Raw genomic sequence first — 23,376 nt, forward strand, 5'->3', positions numbered from 1 at the left:
TTTGGCATATGCTCTTCTCACAAGTTCCTAAGTATCAATACATTTCCCATTTGTTTGTTTAAAATCACTATCAGTTTTCAGAAACTTACTTGAAAATAAGTCATCACCTCTTTGAAATCACCCAATCTTAAAAGCTTTCTAGAATTAAGTCATAAAATTTCTATTAGAAAAATCAAGAAGTCTCAGAACTGGGAAAAACTTTGATATATGATCTGCTTTAGCCCTTGCATAGAGACAGGTGAATTTGGTTAATAATCATTAAAACTGATGATCTGTGGACAATGGGCCATGCTTGACCTTTTGGGATATATAGGAAGTGATAACTCCCTCCCCTCATAGGAGTTTAAAGTCCAGTGATGTATTTCCTAAATGCATCACTTGACGGAGAAGGTATGATCTTAAAAATGAATATTTCCAGGCTCCACCTGAGACTCACTGAATCAGAAATTCTAGACATTGACTCAGCAATCTGCATTTTAGAAAGAGTCCCACATGGAACTCTGCTCAATGTTATGTGCCAGCCTGGGTGGGAGAGGTGTTTGAGGGAGAATAGATACATGTATACCTATGGCTGAGTTCCTTCGCTATTCACCCAAAACTATCACAACATTGTTAATTGGCTGCACCCCAATACAAAATGTTTTGGTGTTAAAAAAAAACAAAAATAAAATTAAAAAAGAAACTATTCAAAGAAAAAGAAAGCATCCCAAAATAATTCTTATGCACAATAACATTTGATAATCACTGCTCTGGGAGGTCTGAGAGATGTGCACAAAATAATATTAATACCAGCCAGAGAAGCACTGAATATTAATAGGTTAATTGTATGGATGTGAGAGTTGGACTGTGAAGAAAGCTGAGTGCCGAAGAATTGATGCTTTTGAACTGTGGTGTTGGAGAAGACTCTTGAGAGTCCCTTGGACAACAAGGAGATCCAACCAGTCCATCCTAAAGGAGATCAGTCCTGGATGTTCACTGGAAGGACTGATGCTGAAGCTGAAACTCCAATACTTTGGCCACCTGATGCGAAGAGTTGACTCATTGGAAAATACCCTGATGCTGGAAGGGATTGGGGGCAGGAGGAGAAAGGGACGAAAGAGGATGAGATGGCTGGGTGGTATCATCAACTCGATGGACGTGGGTTTGAGTAAACTCCGGGAGTTGGTGATGGACAGGGAGGCCTGGCGTGCTGCGATTCACGGGATCGCAAAGAGTTGGACACAACTGAGTGACGGAACTGAACTGAATCCTATTAGTATCTTCTAGGGACATAAAAAGAAATGGATCAGCATCTTCCCTAATGCCAGATATTTATCAGAAACTCTAAGTCGTGCCCTACCCAGACAATCTTCTAAATTATATTCACCACTAAGTTAGAGTATAAGCTGTCAAAAAAAAAAAAAAAACAAACCCTTATGCAGAAACTTAAAAAGTCTCTAGTGATTTGCCATTCTCCCCTAAATGCCTAATACATATGACATTTAGTTAGGTTTCATTTTGCTCATGAACCACATATTTTAGTCTATTTTCTTCCTATGAGGAGAACAGTATTCATAAGGAATAGTAATTTTCATAAGTTTTTCCTTTGACAGAAATACAAAAACTACCAAAGAAAATTTAAATTCAGAAACAGGTAAGATATTTGGACTTTATATATGTAAATATATGTAAACTACTAGCAGTATTAATCAACACAGATTCTCTACAACACCTAACACTTTGTGTACAGAAAAATCATTTAGGAATTGGCTACCAATGCAGATTTTAGAGTAGTCTGATTTGGTAGAATTAAGATTGACTGAATTTTTAACAAGCATCCCAGTTGGTTCTGATGTGAGCGGTTTTGAAACATTCCAGGGATTTCAAGATTGCAGGAAGCCAAGCTCATGTCTGAACCTCCTTTTGAGTCTAAATCAATACATTAAACACAGTGGGTGGTAAATACATGCACATTACCACAAAAGGTAACAAATAGAGAAATTCAGCTTATCAGATCAGAGCCCATATTCTGTAAGTCAGAGCTGGATCTTGCTTATATCATAAATTACTGTCCTCCAGAATTAGGAGCCACATGTTAGTATAAAAGCAATTCATTGTAGGCTTTTGTTGTTCCTTTTAGAGAGAGTTATAAAATATGCTGACCATATACTTTTAAAATTAAAAACATGCGGAACCAGCTATAGTTGACCTAAAGTGGGGTAAACGAGAATTATTCTTTTGATCAACAATAATAATCAGAGAAATAATTCCGAGGCTCATATAAAATAAAAGTAAGTGAAATCTGTCCCTGATTACTCCTGATGTTAAGACTGTAATTTCCTCATCCCCACAGGAATTAACTGTGGACAAGTTAAACATGTATGGCATTATCTAATTACTAATAATTCACTGAGAACTGAGATGTTGTCATCCTCACTTCTTTTGGTGAGGGAGACCAATATGATTGATTTCTGGAGTTGTAAGCTTTCTGTGAGTCTAGGAAGCATAATATATGTATATATATATAGACATATATATAATAAGTGCATGCAAAATGTTATCTTTCAAATGGTCCACAAACCTGTAAAAGGAGTCTTGGATTAGTACTTAATGACTGTATGATCTTGAACAATTTATTCAGTCCCTTGGAGGCTCAGTTTTCTCAGCTGTAAAATGGGAACCCAGGTTGATATGGGCCCAGGCTCTTTCCACTCAGCCATGATGCTCCAACACCACAGTCCCTAACTGAGGTTTATGTGGAAGGATCACAAGAGATAATTTTCATGAAAGTGCTCTGTAAACTGTAAAGCACTACACAGGTGAAGCAGATTATTATTAGCCTTTTATGAAGCCCAGCTATTAAGATGCAAAGTGACCCAGAAAAAGAAAACAGTGTACACAAACCTGAAATACAACATCTACGGTGCCTAGAACATTAGGCTGTTCAAGGCGGGCAGGTGCTTAATAAGTACTGAGTGAGTAAAGAAAAAACACAAAACACAAGTTTGTGTCTCCAGCATACTAGGTATGACACCAATAAGGAATAAATATACCAAAAATCAAAGACAGTTTGATTTAACCATATAAACCACAATGCCCCAAGAGTCTAAGATCTTAAAATAAAAATTACTTGATATGAAAGAGCATTAAAATGTAAAATATGACCCACCATTTACAAAGAAATGGCCATGGTCTTACCACTTCAGTATTTCAGACGCAGCCTTTCAGGGATTGCAGAATCTGGGTGAGGTGGCTTAATTTTTTTCCTATATCTGGTAGATCTGCATAATCATCCTAGCAACCTTTAAAAGAAATAACAAATTCTATAGAATGTTGGTTAGCTAAGCTGTTTGAATCTGGGAGCCTGATTTTTAGTGACACCCAGATTTTAAAGAAACCATATTTACCCCCTAAACTCCCTTCCTTTACACACAAAAAAGGAAATTGGGTAGGGATGGGGGGTGAGGAAGAAGGGAAGTTATTTGCTTCATAAAACAATTCTCTATACGAGACCTTTGTCAGTTTTCTAGAACATGTAAAATGTGATCTAAGTGTAAATATTCAAATTACATTACATACAACTTTTGACATAGATAGTTACTTGTGGAATTAGGCAAACCCAAACTGGGAAACAACAAACTGAAAAATACATGGGGAAAAATGTTTTCTTCTGGGTGGGCCTTAATTGCCTTTTTTTCCTCATTGCAAATGTATTTTTATGTTGGGTAACATTTCCAAAAACAGGGGTGTTTTTTCTATTGTTGAAATGAAACAAACAAGTTCGCTTTTAGAGCCACAAAAATGCCCAACTGTTAGGAAAAACAAAAAACAAAAAACGTTTTCCACTGGCCGCCTGCCTCTTCTATCCCCATGCAATCTTTCCCATTGGCCCCTTTCTCTAGGAGTGCCCCTGAGGCTGCCTGATGGAACTGATTGTAAAACCATTTTGTGCAGTGAGAACTATTTAATAGTTTCTTCAAAATCATTCAGACCACACAGAATATGCCCAACCCTTGGAGAAGGGTACGTGTTTCCTCAGTATTGGATGAGCTGTACACAAACTGACCCGGGTTTCTGGGTTTAAATAAGAGATGGAGTATTTTAAAACAGGAAGAGGAAGAAACTCTCTTCTCTCACCGAAAATTTATTCAAAATTCATTTAACCTGTGTTTTGGGAGATAGGTTACAATCAAACTAAACCCTCCAAAACGAGAAAAGCAAGTGTTGAGGAAGTAAGCATCACTCCATGAAAACCTGTCATTCCCATCGAAAACCTTCTCAGCATGGGAACTGTCGCGTGTGCTGCCCCCTTGGCCGGGAATCACGGAGCAGGGTCCGCGAAGGCAAAGGGAGGCAGAGGCTCCTTGAGGACTGGCCCTTTGTCTTAACCTTCTGTGTTCCTCTCCTCACAGCCTACTTCTCTCACATACTAGGTGCTCAATAAATGTGGGACGCAGGAAGCGAAAAATCCACATCTGCCCCCAATCCCCAAGGACGAATGACAGGGAACGCAGGTTTCCTCAGAATCACCGTCTCGTCAGTTAAACTGAGGCCACCTGACCTCCGCCGTTACGGCCCCAGCAGCAGGAGAGCAACCAAGAAGGTGAGCTGCTGGAGCCAAGATGGAGAAGAAACGGGTGAGGCAGGGAGGCGGCGCCGGCCCGCAGCTAGTGGACCCACCTGACGGCGGCGCGAGCCGCCCAGCCCGGCGCTCCCACTGACCAGAGGGCGGGAGCCGCCTGCGCGTGGGGCGGGGGCGGAGGCGGGGGCGGGGAGGGGCGCCGCGGCGCGAGCCCGGCCCCCGGCCCCGCCCCCGCTAGGCCTGCACAAGCCCACCTCAGAGAGCCTCGGGCCTTGCGGGGAGTTGGGGGAGGGGAGGCCGCGCCACGCGCGCGCCGCCGCTAGTTGACGCGGGCCCCGACGCGCGCGCCTCCCCCGCCCCCCGCCCCTCCCCGTCCCGGGGGCCCGGCGCGCGGCCCTGCTGACGTCAGCGGGCGGCTGGCGGTGCGGGGTGCGCAGAGCCGCTGGCGCACTCGCGCGCTGCGCTCGCCTGTTCCCCCCGCCCGGGCTGTGCGCGCGCTCTCTCTCTCTCTCCCTTCATTTTTTTCTCCCCTCCCTCCCAGCCTCTCTCCTCTCTCTCCCCCTCGAGCTCCCGGCCGCCCGCGGCTCCCTCTCGCTCTCCCTCTCTCTCCGGTAGGCTCCGTCGAGCGATGCGAGCTCTGGGAGACAGCGACGCCGCCTCCCGCTAGAGACCTGCCCCCCGGCCCGGCCCCTTGCCCAGCCCTGCCCAGCGCGCGGGGGTCGGCGAAGGCGCCGCGGACGCACCAACGGCGGAGGATCCGCGATGCAAATGCACTAGCGGCACCCCCTAACTCACTCCCTCCACACCCCGCGCCGCCTCCTCCTCCGGCAGCAGCGGTAGAAGGACCCACCCTGCCCCCCTACCCCACCCTCCGCCGACTCCGGCTCCTGCCTCGACTATTATTTTATTTATTTTGGGTCGTGCACAAGCCTCAGTGCCTGCAGCCCGCGCCTCCTCGGATCGCGGGCGCCTCCTCCCTCGGCTCCGGAGCCCCAGACCCCGGCCACCTTCGCCTCGACACCCCCAGAGCCCCGCCAGCTGCCGCGAGTCTCCGCGGCTGGGAGCTTGTTAGAGGCTGTCTTTTTGGGGGGTTCTGGTTTCTCGACATTTTTGTTTTCAGCCAAGGGGAAGCTATCGTGATTTTTTCTCCTTTGAGCCCAGGTTCTGCTCTTTGGGGGGGTGGGGGGCGCGCCGAGCCGGGGAGCCGTGCCAGCCGAGTCGTGCGGGCTGTGGCAGGGAAGGGGCCACCATGGGATGTACTCTGAGCGCAGAGGAGCGAGCCGCCCTCGAGCGGAGCAAGGCGATTGAGAAAAACCTCAAAGAGGATGGCATCAGCGCCGCCAAAGACGTGAAATTACTCCTGCTGGGTAAGGACCGGGGCTGCCACCCCAATCCCTCGACCCCGGCCACTCTGCACCCCCCAACCAGCCCCCTGACCCCGCTCGCTCCTGGGGAGACCAGGCCCGCGAGTTGGCACCACGATGTGCCCACGATCGCCCACTCTTTAGCATGCCTTACCCCCTTCCCCCTGCAGCGCCCCCCCCCCCCCCCCCCCCCCGCCCTCGTTCCCCTAAGCTGACACTCACCAATTTTCCCCCCTGTCTGTCCCAACAGGGGCTGGAGAATCAGGAAAAAGCACCATTGTGAAGCAGATGAAGTAAGTCCCTGTGGCATTGGGATTTGTACTTTTATTAAGCGTAATTTTAAAATGAATTTTATTACCTTGTTCACATCACTCTCCAGGCCCGGTTTTTAATTCGTACACACACACGCGCGTCCCTGAATTTGACTCCCCTCTCCCAGGCCCTGCGTTGGTTCTGGGTCCTCCACCCCAACTCCCGGGGTGGGTTTTTTTTTTTTCTCCCCAAGGGGGTGGAGGAAAGGGGAGCGCCTGTAGTTGTATGAATGACAGTGTCCGCCATATTGATCAGAACATCACATTATTGGCATGATTATGGTCATTACTCTTGTTTGTGGGATGTTTCCTGTGTATCGCTGCCTCCATTTCTGTCTCTGTGTCTCTGTTTCATTCTGCATATCTCTCTCTCTCTCTCCTTACACCCCTCTCCCCCCACTCCACATCCATAATCCCATTTACCCCTGCTCTTCTCCTGGGGCAGTGATTTTTGAACTTGGCAAAAACATGGAGGGGGGACCCAGCCTTAGGCTGGGGTGGAGTATCAGGTGTCTGCTGTTCATGGATTTGGTGCTGAATTAGAGGCTGTGGTCTCTGCCCCCTCCCCTCAAAAAGACTAAGGTTGGGGGAAGGGGCGTGTGGTAGGGGCAGGGGTGGACTTCCAATCGAATGGTACTGGCACAGATATATCCAGGGTAGAGGTGGAAGGTAGGACGCTGGATGTGAGGCTGAATGCCCGCACCTTGCTGCCCCTTTCTTCTCCCCCACCCTCCCAGCCTTTGCTCTCCTGACACTGGCAGTTTTCGTTCATTCTCTGGTCTTTATCATTGTAGTTATTTACACTCTGCATAGGCTGTGTTCCATGTAATCTACCCACAATGCGGATTTCAGGCCCCACTTGCCGCACCACCCCCTTCTGCCTTAGATATCAGTTTCCCCTCCTAATTAACTGGGGGTGGATTTGAGTGATGGTTGAAAATTAAAACAAAATGGGATATTCCTTCCCTTTCACACTTGCTCAGTAAGGAGCCTCGCCCCTCCTTGCTACTTCCAGGCTTGCTTCTTGCCCCATCCACTCCTGGTTAGCAGTTCCTGGTGAGCCCACAGGCAGCTTTGCTTGGGGAGGGGGTGGCTTTAGGAAAAGGGTGCGCGCCTCGGGCCTCCTGGCCCTGCTGCTTCCGTTGTCTTGTCAGTTGTGGACGGAGGAGTTAAGACCGTTTAGCGAGGATTCCACGTCGCTTTGCTGTGACACCTTCGTGCACACACAGCTCCTAATTAGGGGTTGCTGTGCAGTAAACAAAAATGATTATTTTTCAACTTGACAGAATAGCCGAAGTAATTGCATCCCGTAGGAAAACAATGGAAAATAAAAACCCCTTTCGCAGAAAGGTGGGTGGGAGACGAAGCATGCTTGCGATTTCAAAACCAATATGCAAAAAAATCTTGCATGTGTAACAGGCATGACAAGCGGGTTCTAGGCGGCGCCATGATGGTAGGGAGTAGCGACTCGGAGACAATTTCTCCCTTCGGCTTGACATGTTCTTATTTTTGTTCTAGAGCTCCCTGGGGCTTTCTTTGCAGAGGTCCCTCGGCTTGCCGCACCCCACTGAGCCACGGGTAATTTGGCCTGGGGCTTCTTTGGAGCTTGTGCAACCCAAATGGATGGGGAGGCGGGGCCTGGGGAATTGCTCTTTGCAACAAGGTGCATATTGCATCTGCCAGGAGCTCTTGCAGGTCGGTAAATGCAAGCAGCACCACACTTTTCTCCCAGCGGGGGACGTTTCAAAACTTCAGAACTCTGTAATCTGCAGTGGCCGGCTTGAAGCCGGGTAGAAGCCCCAGCCACCGGAGCGGGGTGAGGTTTCAGGCGCTGCGAGTGGTGGACAGCGCCCAGCCGAGGCCGGAAAAGTCGATGAGGCTCAGCTCGGTGGCGCTCGGCTCGGCTCGGCTCGGTGCAGTCTGGGCGCGGGGCTCGGAGGGACTCGGCAGTGTTCGGAACCGAACCGGGGCCCTGGCGGAGAGAGCCGAGCTTTTTCGACGAGGGGACCGAAGGCTTTCGGAAGCACTCGGGTGAAGGGAGCGGGGATGAAATGCGGGGTAGGCTCCAGTCTGGAAATAAACTTTGCATCTGCCAAAGCAACTCCTTACCTGCTTTTCCTGAACAAGCCCCATAAACTAGGCTGATTTAATAAGAAGTGTAAAAATATATACCGAGTCCCCTGAAGGGTACCTTTCCTTTTTTATTCAAAGAGAGCCACGCTTTCCAAGGAGATAGGTGTGCCATTTTAGAATGAAAATTCCTAATTGTGTAACGAAGGCTGTATTTAGACTTACCCGGAAAAGTCTTAAGGAACTTATAGTTGGTTACACTGAGGAGGGAGAGAAAAAAATTTTTTTAAAAATCAAGCGTTAAGTGTTTCGGATGGTTAAATCAGACGACCCGGCAGTTTTTCTCTTTTCCCTCACTCCCCCGGCCCCCCGCCCCGCCCCCGCCCCATCACCCCACAGGACGCCTTTTTGGAGAAAGATATCAGACAAAGTTGAGATTTTTGTAGGTAAAACTGTGAGTATATTTTCTAAAATACATCAGTTCTGTCTAGAAAGTGAGCTGAGTTTGCTCACAAAAGGTCAGTCAGAAAGATTTCTGGCCCATGTAAATTTTGCAACTAGGGTCCCTGTGTCCTGTCCTGCTGAAGCATTCATGAATGGCTGCTCTTCCTATGAATCCTCCAGCTTGGCTTGAAATAAATCAGATCAGGGCCTTGTGCCAAGCTGGATGCAGAACTTGTTTTATTAACCACAAAATGTGGGATTGGTGTCACTGTATCCTAGTGACAAATTCCTGTGAGTCCTCCCTCGAAGAGGTGATTTTCCAGATCACCACTTGGCTGAGCATCAGTTGAGTCAGGAGAACTGTACTGTTCTCTGGGTGGGGCTGGCCCTGAAAATCTAGGTGGCGTTTACAGAACGCAATTTTGGACTTGCCTGGACAACACAGTGGGTGACCAACCTATCAGACCATACTTAGGAGTTAATCAGGATGCTGTTTTATTTCACCTGGGCAAATGCAATTAGCACGTTCTCTGTGGGTGATGTCCTGTGAGAACTTGATGACTTCCTAACAGGGACTAGGGTTTAATGGTTCAGCTTTTTGCATTGAGAAGAAGACTATTGATAGGGAAACATCTCTAGATCCTTTGAAGTCAGCATTTCCAAAAGAGCAGAGAGCCACTCCATTCGGCCTACCTTCTTATCCATGTTATGGCATGCTGATTATAAGAAGGACGAGACTTCCATGTATGCCCCTACTAACTGAAATTATATGGAAAAGCCTGGCTGGCAGATGCTGCTTAGAGCAAAGTGTTAACACCCGTATCAGCCTAGGATATCAGTGCAGGGAGACTGATCTTTGAAATTCTTTTGCCTGACACATCTTGCAGTGGGAAATGTGCATCTACCAAGAGATGCCACAGGTTAGATTGTCAATGAAAACCCTGATTCCTAATACTTTCTTAAAATTTTCATTTGAACATAGCTTGCTAGGTCCCCCCCCCCCCCCCCCCCAACCGCCCCTTTCATGTGTGGGCTTCTCTGGTAACTCGGCTGGTAAAGAATCCGCCTGCAATGCAAGAGACCCGGGTTTGATTCCTGGGTCAGGAAGATCCCCTGGAGAAGGGCATAGCAATCCACTCCAGTATTCTTGCCTGGAGGATCCCCGTGGATAGAGGAGCCTGGCAGGCTGCTGTCCATGGGGTCACAAAGAGTCAAGCGGGACTGAGCGACTAAGCACCGCAGAACACATGTGATTGTGGACTAGTGTTTGGTAGTTCTCTGTCAGATAATCCAGAACATTTCCGTCCTGAGAAATAAGCAGTGATCATTGAGACAGCAAAGTATAATTTTACACATACCATGGGTAATCAGTGACTTTTGTGTGTGCAGCATTTTAAATAATTTTGCTTGTTAGGAGGTCCTGACCTCACCTGTGATACAGCCTCGGCATTTTTGCAGTCAGGGGACTTTTATTGAGGCTAATCAAAGTTTTAACAGTAAGTGTTAACTTTAGTTAGTCACCAAACCCTCCCAAAGAACTCTCTCAGGGCATTATATGTGGAATCAACATAATCCCTTTAAGCGACTTCCCATTCTGAACAAATAGTGACAACAATTTGGACTGTCTACCTGATGAAAATGTAAAATGAACCATGAAGTTGCTGCGGGCACCACAGTTTGTCCTCATTTGAGGTGTTGAGTTTTCTTTGTTGTCTCCGGAGCATTTAGTGTATTTTTAGGGAGTTAGAGAGTCCAAAGGTGGCAATGAGGCATGGCTTGCTAGCTGGTAAGCTTTATGTAGATGGATGCAGTAAAGTGGAACACTTTGGATGTGTGTTCTTTTCCAAGGTGCTTGCTCAGTGCCATTAGGAAATCAAAACTTACGGATTTGCCTGGTAAAGACGTCATTGCTCATACAAATAGCCCAGCCCTTCCAGTAGGAAACAAAAATTCTGAGGACAGACCCTACCAGACAGGGAAGGTGATTTTAAGATTGCCAAAAGCTGGTAGTTTCCTCCTACCAGCTGACTCTGACTTTGTGATTAGGGTGTTGATTGTTTGGCTTGGGTTCAGGGCAAGCCTGTGTTCATTCAACACACTGCTTTTTGGCACCTGCTAAGTGGCAGGCCTGAGTGGAGATGAGTAGCAACTTGGAACCATTACTCGGTAAAAGTACAGTGGTCCGGAAGGGCGTTTCCTGCACATTCCCAATGGGCCCCATGTTGAGGCAGCGTTCCCCTGAGAGCTGCTCTTCTAGATCTGTGGACTTGTTTCTGTAATCATCTCTGTGGCTGCTCTGCTTGCCCTCCCCTTCCTCCTGTCTCCATGTTTATCCAAATGGATGCACCTCGCTCTCTGGAGACATTGTGAGCGCAAACAGAATGTCAGATCGAGTAGCAGAAGCATTCTCTTTTGCTGATGGATGGTGCTCTCTTCCTCCTTACTGTTCACTGAGCTGTAAACACCAGCAGACCTTCCTGCCAGAAGAGTAGCCCACAGTCCACCTGATCTCAGGAATCAGCTGTGGAATTCTTGAACCTCTGTCACCTGTCGGCTTCTGAAATTGAACCCGTGTGCTTATTGAAAGGGTGTTGCCGATGAGATTAAATGGATGAAACTTCATACAAGATTGACAAGACTCCAGAGAAATCCAGAATTTCTAGTCTCTATTGTAGGGCTAGATTAGGTTTATAGTGCCCAGAATTAGAGGACTGTTTCTTTTTTTCTTTTTAAGTACTTGGAGCGCCCCAAATTATATTGTGCATCTTAGCCACACCTGCTAAAGATAGGACAGGATCACTTACATTTTTTAGCGGCTCACAGTGCCCTGTCTCTGTTAACACTGGAGATTTAATATGAGCAGAGGAAGGTCTTATTTTTTCTGATGTATGTTCCATCCATCTAATTCAGGGACTTGGTTCCCTCTCTCCGAAGTGTTCTCAGTCTCACATTCCTTAGAAATCTAGACAGACCATGATCACAAGAGCACATTTTGATCCAAAAGACAGTAGACAAACTGCGAGATGATTTCAAAGTGAAAAAAAAAATTTTTTTTTTGAAAGGTTTACTCCAAAATTTGACACTAGCAAAGAACAAATTTTGATTTTGAAAAAAAATTTTTTTTAATTTTTGAATATATTTAAACACGTACTACATGGATTTTAAAATGACTAGCAGATGCTATACGAAGAGCACTTCACCTCACTTTATTGATTGCATTGCCATAAAAAGCTTGAAAGTGCTCAAACTCCATTCTAAGAATTTATTCCAACCAGTATCACATTCTTATTTTATTTTGTGCCTCTCATTCATGCACAATAGTGGATAGAAAAGAAATCGCCTGAGAAATGGCAGGAGGAAGGAGCAGTGGCCTTCTGCTCGTTCAAAGAGATAGGTAAGGTTCCTGTTGAGAGAAGTGGTTTAGCTTGCTTTTAAAACTGAGAGGTGGTTAGCAGCTTGGAGTCTGTAACCAGGCTGCTTGACTTCATATATTGACTCTACCACTCACTAGTACTTCAGTTTTTGTGCCTCACTTTTCTTACGTAGGAAATGGGGTAGACAGTAAAAATAACTAACAGGGTTGTGAGCATTAAGGGGTGTAATGTATGAAATGACCTTATAACAGTTTTCTAGAAATCATTTTACAGATGTCAGCTACAGTTTTGATTCATTTGATTGATTAGTGGGTGTTCCCTTCCCATATGGGATTCTCAAGGATGTGGGCCATAGCTTGCCGGAGAGCCAGAAGGGGGGCGCTGTGGTTCACGCTCAGGTCTTTTCCCCCTTGCCTGCTCTGCAGCATCAGTTATATAACTAACTGTGTTGTCATAAGTGATGTGACATTTTTGATGGCGCAGCTGCTTCAGCCCAGGAGGCTGGAGTGATGTTACAGAGAGTGGGAGAGAGCACTGGACCAGGAGTCGAGACAAGTCGCTCTGCTCCTGCTTCTCTGGGGGCCCCATTTCGTGGAGTAGTTGGCCCAGGGCTGCCCCAAGCTCCTTTTCTGTTCTAAGTGGTCGAGGAAACTGGGAATTACCTTCAAGTTCAGGGTCTTGAGGTCTTTGATGCAAGGTTCTAAACATAGAAGAATCAATTCTGGCTCCCTCCTGAGAGGGGGTTGGGGGTACCCATGAAAGCTCTCTTAAGGCTAAGTTAATTGCAGAATAGCAACCTCAACCACAAAGCTTTGTCAGCCAGAAAAGTCAGAGTCCTGAAAGGCATTTAGAGAAAACCACCTCTAACCAAACTTTTCATGCAGACATGCTTCTCAAACCAAAGAGGAGGATCTGAAAGTATCCTGTGATTGAGAAACAAGATGTTTCTGGGAGGAGGGACCCAGTGACATGTTAGAGGAATAAGTGGTTTGTCTGTGGTTTCCAGGATGCTTAGCAATAGAGACAGCCCTGGCTTCTACCTGAGATGGGATGGCTGCATAGACAAGAAGGAACCTGCCCAAGTTCAGGTGCCCAAGCTCTATGAAGTCGGGGGATTTGCGGAAGGGGTAAAGGGGAGGATCAGGAGTTCTGTGTTTTAATTTTGGTTCGTTCTCTAACTTGACTTTGGGCAAGTCATTGAGCCGCTTTGAGTCTTTCTGTTCATCTCTTCCTTAGGATATGGGCTAGAATTCCTCAGGCCTCTTTCAGGTTTCTAGCTCAGTAACTGCAAAGAGAAACCTAGAAGCCTGAAATGCAGGGGGAGAACAGTGGGAGTATTTACCACCCACAGCTTTTTATCTGCGGAGCCATCTTTAGTTCTAATTTTCTTTACAGAAAAGAGGAAAAACATTGTGCTCTTCATAGCACCATAAAAATTAAAGTAAAATAAAATCCTGCAAGGCTAATAGTCAGTACCCTGATTTTGTCCCCCTGCCCACTTGATTTCTCAACCAAGAATGGAGAAAAGGGGGATAATATAAGGATAGAGCTCCATGGCCAAGAATTTACCCTGGATTCTCTGCTGATGGCTTGACCAGCAGATAGGTTTTCTGTGGAAAATTGTTACTTATAGGAACAACTTTCCCATGCTGTAAGATCAACCTGGGCCACCTGCCTTCAGAATTGTAGAGCACTAATATTTATTGCACATTAATTAGATGTTTGGGGAACTCCCTGGTGGTCCAGTGGCTAAGACTCTGCACTCCTGATACAGGGGGGCTGGGTTCGATCCCTGGTCAGGGAACTAGATCCCACATGCCACAACTAAGATTCTGTGCAGCCAAATAAATAAAAATAAATGTTTAAAAAAAAAAAATTAGATGTTTGTGTGTCTGTCTCCCTTCCTAGCCTGGGTGGCCCCTCCCTACCAGAGCTCCCTAAAAGAAGGAATGGTGACTTATTTTTGCTCATCATACAGCACTGAGCCCAATGTCTGGCACAAAAGAGTTGCTTAATAAATGTTAATTGAAGAAAGAGAAAGAACTGAGGCATGCAAAGGATGCAGACTCATTTCTACATAGGACTGAATAATAGTATTGAAAGCCTTTGGTCTTAAACTGTGTTCATCAGTTTCAGTCCCATCTGTTATCTTCATTTGTTCCTTCTCATCAACCCATGAGGAAATAGTCATCAATCCCATCTTACAGATGAGAAAGTGAGGCACAGAGAAGCTAGGTGACTTACTCAAGGTCACACAGCCTAGTAGGTGACAGCAATATGTTAAGATCATGATTTGTCTAACTCCAAAACCTGTATCCATTCCGTTCTAACCCTGCACAGCTGTTACTAGATCACCACTTGTGTGGGCAAGAGAGAGCTGGCAGCTGGAACCCAGTACCATCAGCAAACGGGATGGCACAAGCCTTGGTTGAGGTCAGTGGTTGAGAGAAGAGCAAGTGCTTGGTTGGTGCTGGGTCCCTTCTGGAGGTGGTGGTCACCGTCGTGTATCACATGGATTCTCAGTGTTCCCTGACCACCGTCTGGACAGCTCCTGGAATAATTTCCATTCCAGCTTCAGAAGTGTGGGCCATTAGTAGGTGATAGCAGAGAGGAACTGCCACTGAAGGCTCTGACTCTGGTGGAAGGAAGTGGTCAGAGAAGAGAAAAAGAGGATAATAGGATATCCATCCATCCATCTGCTCACCCATGAGCATTTACTGAGCACCTGGTTTGAGTTAGACATATATATGGAGGTCTGGAGGAAGGTCTTAGTCCCTGCTCTTATGGAACTCAGCCTCAAGGGAGATACATGTAAAAGACCCTTCTACTGCAGAGCAGGAAATGTCATGAGGCTGTGGGAGAACAGAGGGTACTTTCTCTAGGCGGGAAGTTCAGGGACATTGGCCAAGAGAAATGACACGTGGGCTCAGTCTTAATAATTATTGAGTGGTAGTTAGCAGGTGGAGGATAGGAATGCCAGGCAGATGGACCAGCATGTAAGAAGGCATTGAGCTATGTCACCACATGGAACATGTTGGGAATGTGAAATAATTTGGTTTGATTAGAAGATCATATATAAACAGAGTGTCAAGAGATGGAGGATGAAAGATGAGACAGAACTGTCATGAAGTTCCTTGTACCAAGGACTTTGGATTTTATTCTGAATATGATGAGATGCCACCTCACAAGGGTCCTTTTTTTTTTTAAATTGAAGTTTAACTGACATGACATTATACTAGTTTCAACTATACAGTGAAATGATTCAGTATTTGTATGTAATGCAAAATGATCATCACAGTAAGTCTACTTAACATCCATCAACATCCATCATCACCATGCAGAGCTAGGTTGTTTTTTTTTTTACCTTGTGATGAGAACTTTCAAGAACCAGAGGGTTTTAAGGAAATGGGTGGCAGGATGACTTTGCGCATTAGAAAGATCACCTGGGTGACTGGAAGGAGTCAGGTTCTAAGGTTGGGAGACCAGATGGAAAGTTATTTCTGTGACTGTGATCCAGGAGGGAAAAGTTTAAGAACTAAACTAAAGCAGTGGTAGCAGGAGGTGAGAAAAGGAGACAGATTTAAGAGCTATTTGCACAGTAGAATAATTGAATTTTTTTGGATGATCAATTGGAATGGTATTGAGGGGGTTGTACGTTTTAAAGGCTGTACACAAAAATGAGCCCAGGATTCCTGGCTTGGGCCACTGGTGAGACGGTAGTGCCGATCCCTGAGATGGAGAAATGGAGGAGGAAGAGGAAAGGCTCGGGGAGAAAAATGCTGACTTATTTGGTCATGTTGATGATTCTTGTGGATAGGCTAAAGTGGAGATCCCTGGCAAGCAGGCAGTTGGATAGTGGATGAGGAAATAGGGTGCACCTGAGGAGAAGGGTCAATTTGGAATTCTGTGGTGCTTGCGGGCAGTGAGAGCCACGGGGGCTGGGAATCTCACCCGGCTGAGTGAGAGAGGGAGAGAAGGCAGAGGATGAGCACACGCCTCCCTCCCGACACAGTTCCAGAAACGGAGGATCATTTAGGGAGAGGAGCCTGTGATGGAAACCAGGAAGGAGAGAGCCAAGAGATGAAAAAGAAAAACCAAGATAAAGCAGTATCATTGGAGCCAAGGAAGAAAAAAAATTTCAAAAAGGCAAGGAAGTAGTTGAGTCAGATACTGCAGCAGTCAAATACGAGGAAGACCAGCAGATGCCCTCTGGGTCTGGAAAGTTGGCAGTGACCATGGCAAGAACAGTTTCAATAGAATGGTGGGAGAAAAGCCAAAATGCAGTGGGGTTAAGCAAGGGGGACTGAGGAAGTTGAGGCCAGAAGCGGAGTCTCCTGGAAAAGAAATTGGAGCTATAGAGGGAAAGGCAGAGACAGAAGGGAGGAGACAGGTAGTGGGGCTCGGGGAGGGTTTATTTGACTTCATTTGGCTCCTGTGGAGGGACTTGGATCCACTGAGAAGCCATAAAGAAAGAGCCCAGACTGAGGGGGATGTGGAAGGTAGAGGAAGGGGGAAGTGGTAGAAGGAGCAGAGCCCAGAGAGGATGGTCAGGCAGGAAGTGCAGAGTCAGGATGAGCAACTTGGTCTGAACATGAGCGCGCATCTACTCAGACTGACAGACCATAAGCACAAGGAGTGTATACAGAAATTTGGGGATGCGCTGGTGGCTACAAAAAGTCGGAGTTCCTGCCTTGTCATTTATTTTTCTCTGTAAAGTAGGGAGAATTAAAAAGCAGCTGTGCTCATTTAACAAACACCAAAGACTGGTAATGTCTGTTCAAACTCATTTGTTCATTTACTCAATATTTATCCAGCACTGGTTGTGTGTTAGGCACTGTTTTAGGTGCTTGGAGATTTGGTAGTGAGCAAGTCTGCCCCAGGGGAATAAGGCCACCACTTCACAAACAAATAATTGGACATAGTAATTGCAGACTATGAAATTTTTCTGGAGTCACACCTTTGAGTGAGGCCTTAAACTGTTCACCTAGGGATCCAATTCCTGCCCTCAGAGAGTTGGAGGAGACAGATCAGTGCACAGAAGAGGCAGAAGTGGAGTTTGATTCAGACAAGGGCTCAGGATGAAGCCTGGAGGCACCAGATACAGAAATGAGAGCTGCTATCATTGCTGATAGAAAAGGGCATGTGACCAGACCTTGCCGTTTATAAAATCCCATACCCCTGGCCCAGAGGATGGGGTGTGACCCAGTCCAGGTCAGCCAGAGTCCTTCTCTGGGATTTTACAGCCCTTGTGAGATCGGAGCTCTTCCTCTGGGGCCCCAGCAAGGTCCTCACCGGCTTGAATTGATGGTAGCCCGGAGCTATCTGCGGCCATGTTTCCATATCTGCATTACTCTCTGCAGAAAGGAAGCTTACCTATTGTGGGAGAGACTTCAGGATATGGGGGAATGGAGAGGAAAGAGAACAGGAGAGAGGGGAAGCCAGAAAGACATTTGACTATTATTATTGTGGTCTCTGAAGCTGGCTCTATGCACCAGACAGTTATGTGAACCAGTAAATCCCTTCTTCTTTACAGAAACTAATTTGAGCTGGAATCCTCTCCTTTACAACCAAAATCATTTTGAAAATGGATAAGGCCTTCCAGGAAGATGAAACAGTATGAGCTAGAGCGCAAAAGCACAGCTCATACATGCAGGCTGCCGTCATGGGGGTGGGGCAGTCCTGTGTGACTGGAATTGGGGTTGGGGGGATGTGAGGAGAAGTGTGTAAAGGATGACTGGAACTGGGTTGTAGACTTCACTGTGCATTTGGCTTCGGGGTACACTGAATCTATGGTAGGGACATTAACCTCCTCCCTACATGGTAGGGCAGTAGGGTGCCAAATTGGGAGAGCTTAAAGAGGGAGACCAGAGAAGAGGCTTAAGAGCAGAGAGAAAAATTCTATAGTCTGCACCAGTCTCCTCGCTAGGAGAGGCAATGAGGAATTGGGTGTAGGAGAGATTTTGGCAGAATAATTGAGACCTGGTGTCCAGTTGAACATGGGGAGAGAAGAGTAGGTGAGAGGAGTCCCCCCAGTTTGGAACCTGGATGATGGAGCTTAGTTATGCCTTCAAGTTAGGAGGCATAGGAGTAGGGAGGGAAGTGGTAGGAGGAAGATGGTAAGTCAGACCACTGGTACGAATTTCAGGTCCTTCCTGGATGACTTTTTTGCTCACAGTTTTCTTGGGGAAGTCATTCTGCCATTTAGAAGAGAGGTCAGGGCTAGAAGGAGAATGGGGCTGGGCTGCCCTGCGTGGTAAGACCATGAGAGTCAGTGGGTGTAGTGTCCCTGGAGAGAGTCTGCAGATGGAGAGAAGGGCTCTCAGGGAAGGAGCTTCCCCTATTGTGGAGGTGAAGCCTTTGATAGATGCAGAGGTAGCTCACCTGGGAAAAGGGGCTGGAGGTCAGAGGAAAGCAAGGAGACCATGCAGTGTGTGCTGAGGGAAGTTCTGTGTGGTGTGTTCTGTTCATGGCATTGCCCCATTAGATGAGGACTGAGAACAGACCATTGTATTGGGTGGGCCAAAAAATTCGCTTGAGTTTTTCCATAAAATGTAAAGGAAAAAAACCTGATTGAACTTTTTGGCCAATCCAGAATTTGGTGATTGAGGCTATTACTGGCCTTGAAAAGAGCACTTTGAGTGGAGGGGAAGGGATAAACATGACATTGAAATAACATTTTTGGGTAGAGATAAGGCTGAACTGGGATTAAAGACGAGCTGGACCCCAGCTCTGTCCCTCTTTGGCTTGGTGGCCTCAGGCAAGTTCCTTCACGTCTCTGGGACTTAGTACCTTCATACATAAAATTAGGAAACTGGGGCTTCCCTGCTGGTCCAGTGGTTAAGAAACCACCTTGCAGTGTGAGGGACGTGGGTTTGATCCCTTGTCTGGGAAGATCCCACATGCTGAGGAGCAGCTAAGCCTGTGCACAACAGCTGTGGAGCCTGTGCTCTGGATCCTGGGAGCCACGACACCTGAGCCCACACGCCACAGAGCTGAAGCCTGAGCACCCGAGGTCGGAGCCTGTGCTCTGCAACGAGAGAGGCCACTGCAGTGAGACGCCTGCGCAGCGCAGCTGGAGAGAAGCCCCCCGTTGCCGCAACTAGAGAAAGCCCATGCAGAACAATGAAGACCCAGAGCAGCCAAAACATAAGTGAATTTTTTTTTTAAATTTTTAAGTAAATCTTAAAAAAATAATAAAATTAGGAAACTGGATAGAATGATCTATAAGCTTCTGCTCAAGTCTTGAGGTCATAATTTAAATTTTGCTGTCCAGCAGAACAGATGTTCTTGTGGTGAGGAATTCCCCGCCTTCTCCCTTGGCCACCCTCCACTGAGATAATAAATTATAACGAAATCAAGCTCTCAGAACTGCAATGCTAATTGAGAACGAAAACTGGGACATCAGCTCAGGGAACTGTGGACACCAGGGCATGTTGCATCCACGTGTGCACTCCACTGAGAGTGTGGGGCCCTGTGAGACAGGAATTTGTCTCATAATACTGTCGGGTTTGTAGGACCAGGGTCCTGTGAAGCTCTTCCAAGGGGGAGAGAGTAAGAATAACTCCTGGGGTCCCCGTCTCTTTGAATGCACATGGGTGGGAGAAAAAAGGACCATGAGTCTGAGCTGGCTTTGAAGGGGAGTTCCAGCCAGGTGGGCAAAGAGGAGTTGGAGAGACCCCGGCCTCAGGAGAGGAACAAGCCTGAGGGCACCAGAGGGTCAGAATGGGCGAGGCCTGGCTCTGTGTCCCGGGCACTTTGTGACTTCATCACTGGGGACTTTGGGGAAAGGATGGTAGAATGGCCGTAGGGAGACCCTGGTTCGGAGTTGTGGCCAGCCCTACTACCAGATATAAAGCCTGTTTCCTCTTTGAATCTTCTTAGAGTTTCAGTCACACAGACCTCACCAGTCCCTATTTCTTCAGCACATGTGTGTGCATTCTATGAATACCAATGGAAGACCAATCATGGGTTGGTGTTTTCTAAGTTTCTGAGAATGGAGCTCTGAACTCAATAAAACCGGCAATCTCCCTGTCTTTAAGGATCTTTCAACTTTAAAGAAGGGGGGATAGACAAGTAAGTGAATAAGCAAGGTTGGTTCATGTAGTGATATGTTCCAGTAGAAGAAGCTGGGTTTGAACAATGGGTTTAGATCAGTTAGAGGAGATGAGGGAAAGAGAGTTGGTTAGGAAAGAGCTGAGGAAGAGGGAAGAGCAGATACAAATGTCCTGGGGCAGAAATGAGCAAAAAGGCAGCCAGGGAGGCTGGACCACAGGGAAGAAAAAGTGGCGCAAAATGGGATTAAAGAAGCCGAGAGGAGCCACCACGCAACCTAGGGAGAAGCATTTGGGTTTCAGAATGCTCTGGGGGCCTTAAAACATGGGACAACTTGACATGATGTACATATTTTAAAAAGTTCCTATGCATTCTGGAAAAAGCAAAACCATAGGGACAGAAATCACACCAGTGGTTTCTAGGGATGATAGGAGAGAAGAGAGAAAGATTGACTATGAGGGGAAACAAGGGAACTTTTGGAGGTGAGATAAAATATTCTCCCTCTTAATTTTTGGTTACACAATTTTATATGTTTACCAAAACTCATTAAACTGTCTACCCCAAAAGAGTGAATTTACTGTAAGTAAGTTATGCTTCAGTAAATCTGACTTATGAAATGTCCTTTTTTTTGAGGGAGGTGGAGGGGGGGATCGGGATGGGGAATACATGTAAATCCATGGCTGATTCATGTCAGTGTATGACAAAAACCACTACAATATTGTAAAGTAATTAGCCTCCAACTAATAAAAATAAATGGGAAAAAAAAAAGAAATGTCCATTTTTTTAGGAAGCCACTGGCTGTGCAGTGGTTAGGATTCTGTAGTTCCACTGCAGGGGGCATGGGTTTAATCCCTGGTCAGGGAACTAAGATCTGGCATGCCATACAGCACAGTAAAAAAAAAAAAAAAAATTAATTAAGGGGGAAAAAAAAGGATTGCAGTAAGCTGTAACGAAATCCATTTGGCTGCATTGCTATGTGGCTGTTGAACAACAGAGCCAAGCTCGCACAGCGGAAGCAGTATACCCACTGCTGGCCTTACAATTGAGCCTGTATTGTGTGCTATTCCTGAAGGCTTCCTTAAGCCAGTTTATTGGTGTGTGTTCCTAGTTTTCTTGTTTACATAGCTTTCCTTCAGAACTGACTTGAAAGCTCAGTGTGGGTGGAAAGCATCTGCTTTTATGTGGGCCCATGGTAAATGCTTACTACCCATTACATTCCTCACCTTTGAGTGGTGCTCTAGGCTGCTTCTACACCCACTATCACCTTTGAGCCTTACTTAACAACAGTCTTGTCAGGCTGCACAGACATTCCCGTATCCCCATTTTACAGATGAAAAAACTGAGGTGAAAGTATAGCACTATCAAGAAAGCATGAGTTTTGGAGATCTTGGCTTTGCTGTTTGTTGGCAGTCATGTGCTTTGGGGGAAATTATTTAATCTCTCTGAACCTTAGTGTCCAAATCATTAAAAAGAGATTAAAAAAGATTAAGCTCATTGCAGATATACTATGAGGATTAAATGCAGCAACATAGCTAAAAGCATTTAGCATAATGTTTAAGTCCCTTAGATGATCGTAGTATTTTTACCATCAGTGAGAGAGGTGAGGCGAGAGATCCCACATAGGCCATCAGTGAGCATGTGCTCAGTTGTGTCCGACTTTGCAACCCCATGGACTGAAGCTCGCCAGGCTCCTCTGTCCATGGGATTTTCCAGGCAAGAATCCTGGAGTAGGTTGTCATTTCCTACTCCAGGGTGTCTTCTTGACTCAGGGATCAAACCCGAGTCTCTGGTGTCTCCTTCATTGGCAGGTGATTCTTTACCATCAGTGCCTCGTGAAAAAAGTGATTTATTTAAGATGATGTGGCCAGTACACGACAGAACCAGAGCCTGGTTTTTCTTACTTCAGGTGTGCCTCTCCTTCCATCACATTAGTACGTTCTTCCTGGTTTTTAGTTGGTTTGTCCAGAGCTAATTGTTTTTTAAATTTATTTTTTTAATTGGTGGCAAATTAGTTTACAATTTTGTGTTGGTTTCAGCCATACAACACTCGAATCAGTCATAATTAAATGTTTATCCCTTCTTTCCCTCCCTTCCCCCTATCCTACCCCTCTAGGTCAATATAGAGTGCCAGACTGGACTTCCTCTGTTATTCAGCAGCTTGCCACTATTTTACACATGATAACATATACATGTCGGTGCTACTTTCTCAGTCCGTCCTACCCTCATCTTCCCCCACTGTGTCCACAAGTTTGTTCTTGACTAGGTTCATCAGTACCATTTTTCTAGATTCCATATATATGTGTTAATATACAATACTTGTTTTTCTCTTTCTGACTTACTTCACTATGAATAAGAGGCTTTAGGTTCATCCACCTCACTTCAACTGACTCAAATTTGTACCTTTTTAATGACTTAGTAATATTCCGCTGTATAAATGTACCACAACTTCCTTACCCATTCATCTGTTGATGGGCATCTAGGTTGCTTCCATGTGCTGGTTATTATAAATATTGTTGCAGTGAACATTGGCATGCATGTGTCTTATAATTATGGTTTTCTCATGGTGTATGCCCAGAAGTGGGGTTGTAGGATCATATGGTAGATTTATTCCTAGTTTTTAAAGGAATCTCCACATTGTTTTCCATAATGGCTGTATCAGTTTACATTCCCACCAACAGTGAAGGAGGGAGCTAATTAGTTTTTTTTTTTTTCTCCATTTTTTATTAGTTGGAGGCTAATTACTTTACATCATTACAGTAGTTTTTGTTATACATTGAAATGAATTAGCCATAGATTTACATGTATTCCCCATCCCAGTCCCCCCTCCCACCTCCCTCTCCACCGATCCCTCTGGGTCTTCCCAGTGCACCAGGCCCGAGCACTTTACTAACACAGATCCTTTAGTGCAGTCATTGGTTAAGTTAGCAGATATTTATTGAGCACACACCACATGCTCCACGTATGCACAGCTACAATGGTGAAACAAGACAGGCTCCATGGTTGCCCTTGAGGGCAGAGATGCCCTTAAGTTCATTGACATCACAGCCAGCTGAGAGGTGAAGGATGCTAAGGAGCACCTAAGTAGGTTTGGAGTATGTAAAGACTTCTAGACGATGTAATGTTGAATTACTTTCTTTCTTTTCTTTTTTTTTTAGCAAAAACACTTTTGTCATGACATAGATCAATACATATGCAAAATA

At 46.0% G+C, this 23,376-nt stretch overlaps 2 protein-coding genes across 5 annotated transcripts in view; one reads left to right on the plus strand and one right to left on the minus strand.

The window, feature by feature from the left end:
* CES5A (carboxylesterase 5A) overlaps positions 1-4,918 on the minus strand; it is a 279,814-nt gene extending 274,896 nt beyond the window's left edge. Inside the window, exons 1-2 of the mRNA XM_070451279.1 lie at positions 4,660-4,918; positions 3,178-3,281 (exon numbers count right to left, since the gene is read on the minus strand). The gene's annotated coding sequence lies outside the window, so the exon portion shown is untranslated. The remainder of the gene's footprint in view (positions 1-3,177; positions 3,282-4,659) is intronic.
* Positions 4,919-4,978: 60 nt separating this feature from the next.
* The window catches only part of GNAO1 (G protein subunit alpha o1), a 176,704-nt gene continuing 158,306 nt past the window's right edge, over positions 4,979-23,376 (plus strand). For 2 of the 4 annotated variants that reach the window (XM_070451283.1, XM_020892757.2), the window contains exons 1-2: positions 4,983-5,928; positions 6,176-6,218. In XM_070451283.1, the coding sequence (XP_070307384.1) occupies positions 5,811-5,928; positions 6,176-6,218 (161 nt within the window). In that variant the 5' untranslated portion in view covers positions 4,983-5,810. Of the gene's footprint in view, positions 5,929-6,175; positions 6,219-23,376 lie in introns of all 4 variants that reach the window. The other 2 variants (XM_020892758.2, XM_020892759.2) reach the window with 2 other exon arrangements.

The sequence above is a fragment of the Odocoileus virginianus genome, chromosome 20 (assembly GCF_023699985.2).
Source record: "Odocoileus virginianus isolate 20LAN1187 ecotype Illinois chromosome 20, Ovbor_1.2, whole genome shotgun sequence".
Taxonomy (NCBI): domain Eukaryota; kingdom Metazoa; phylum Chordata; class Mammalia; order Artiodactyla; family Cervidae; genus Odocoileus; species Odocoileus virginianus.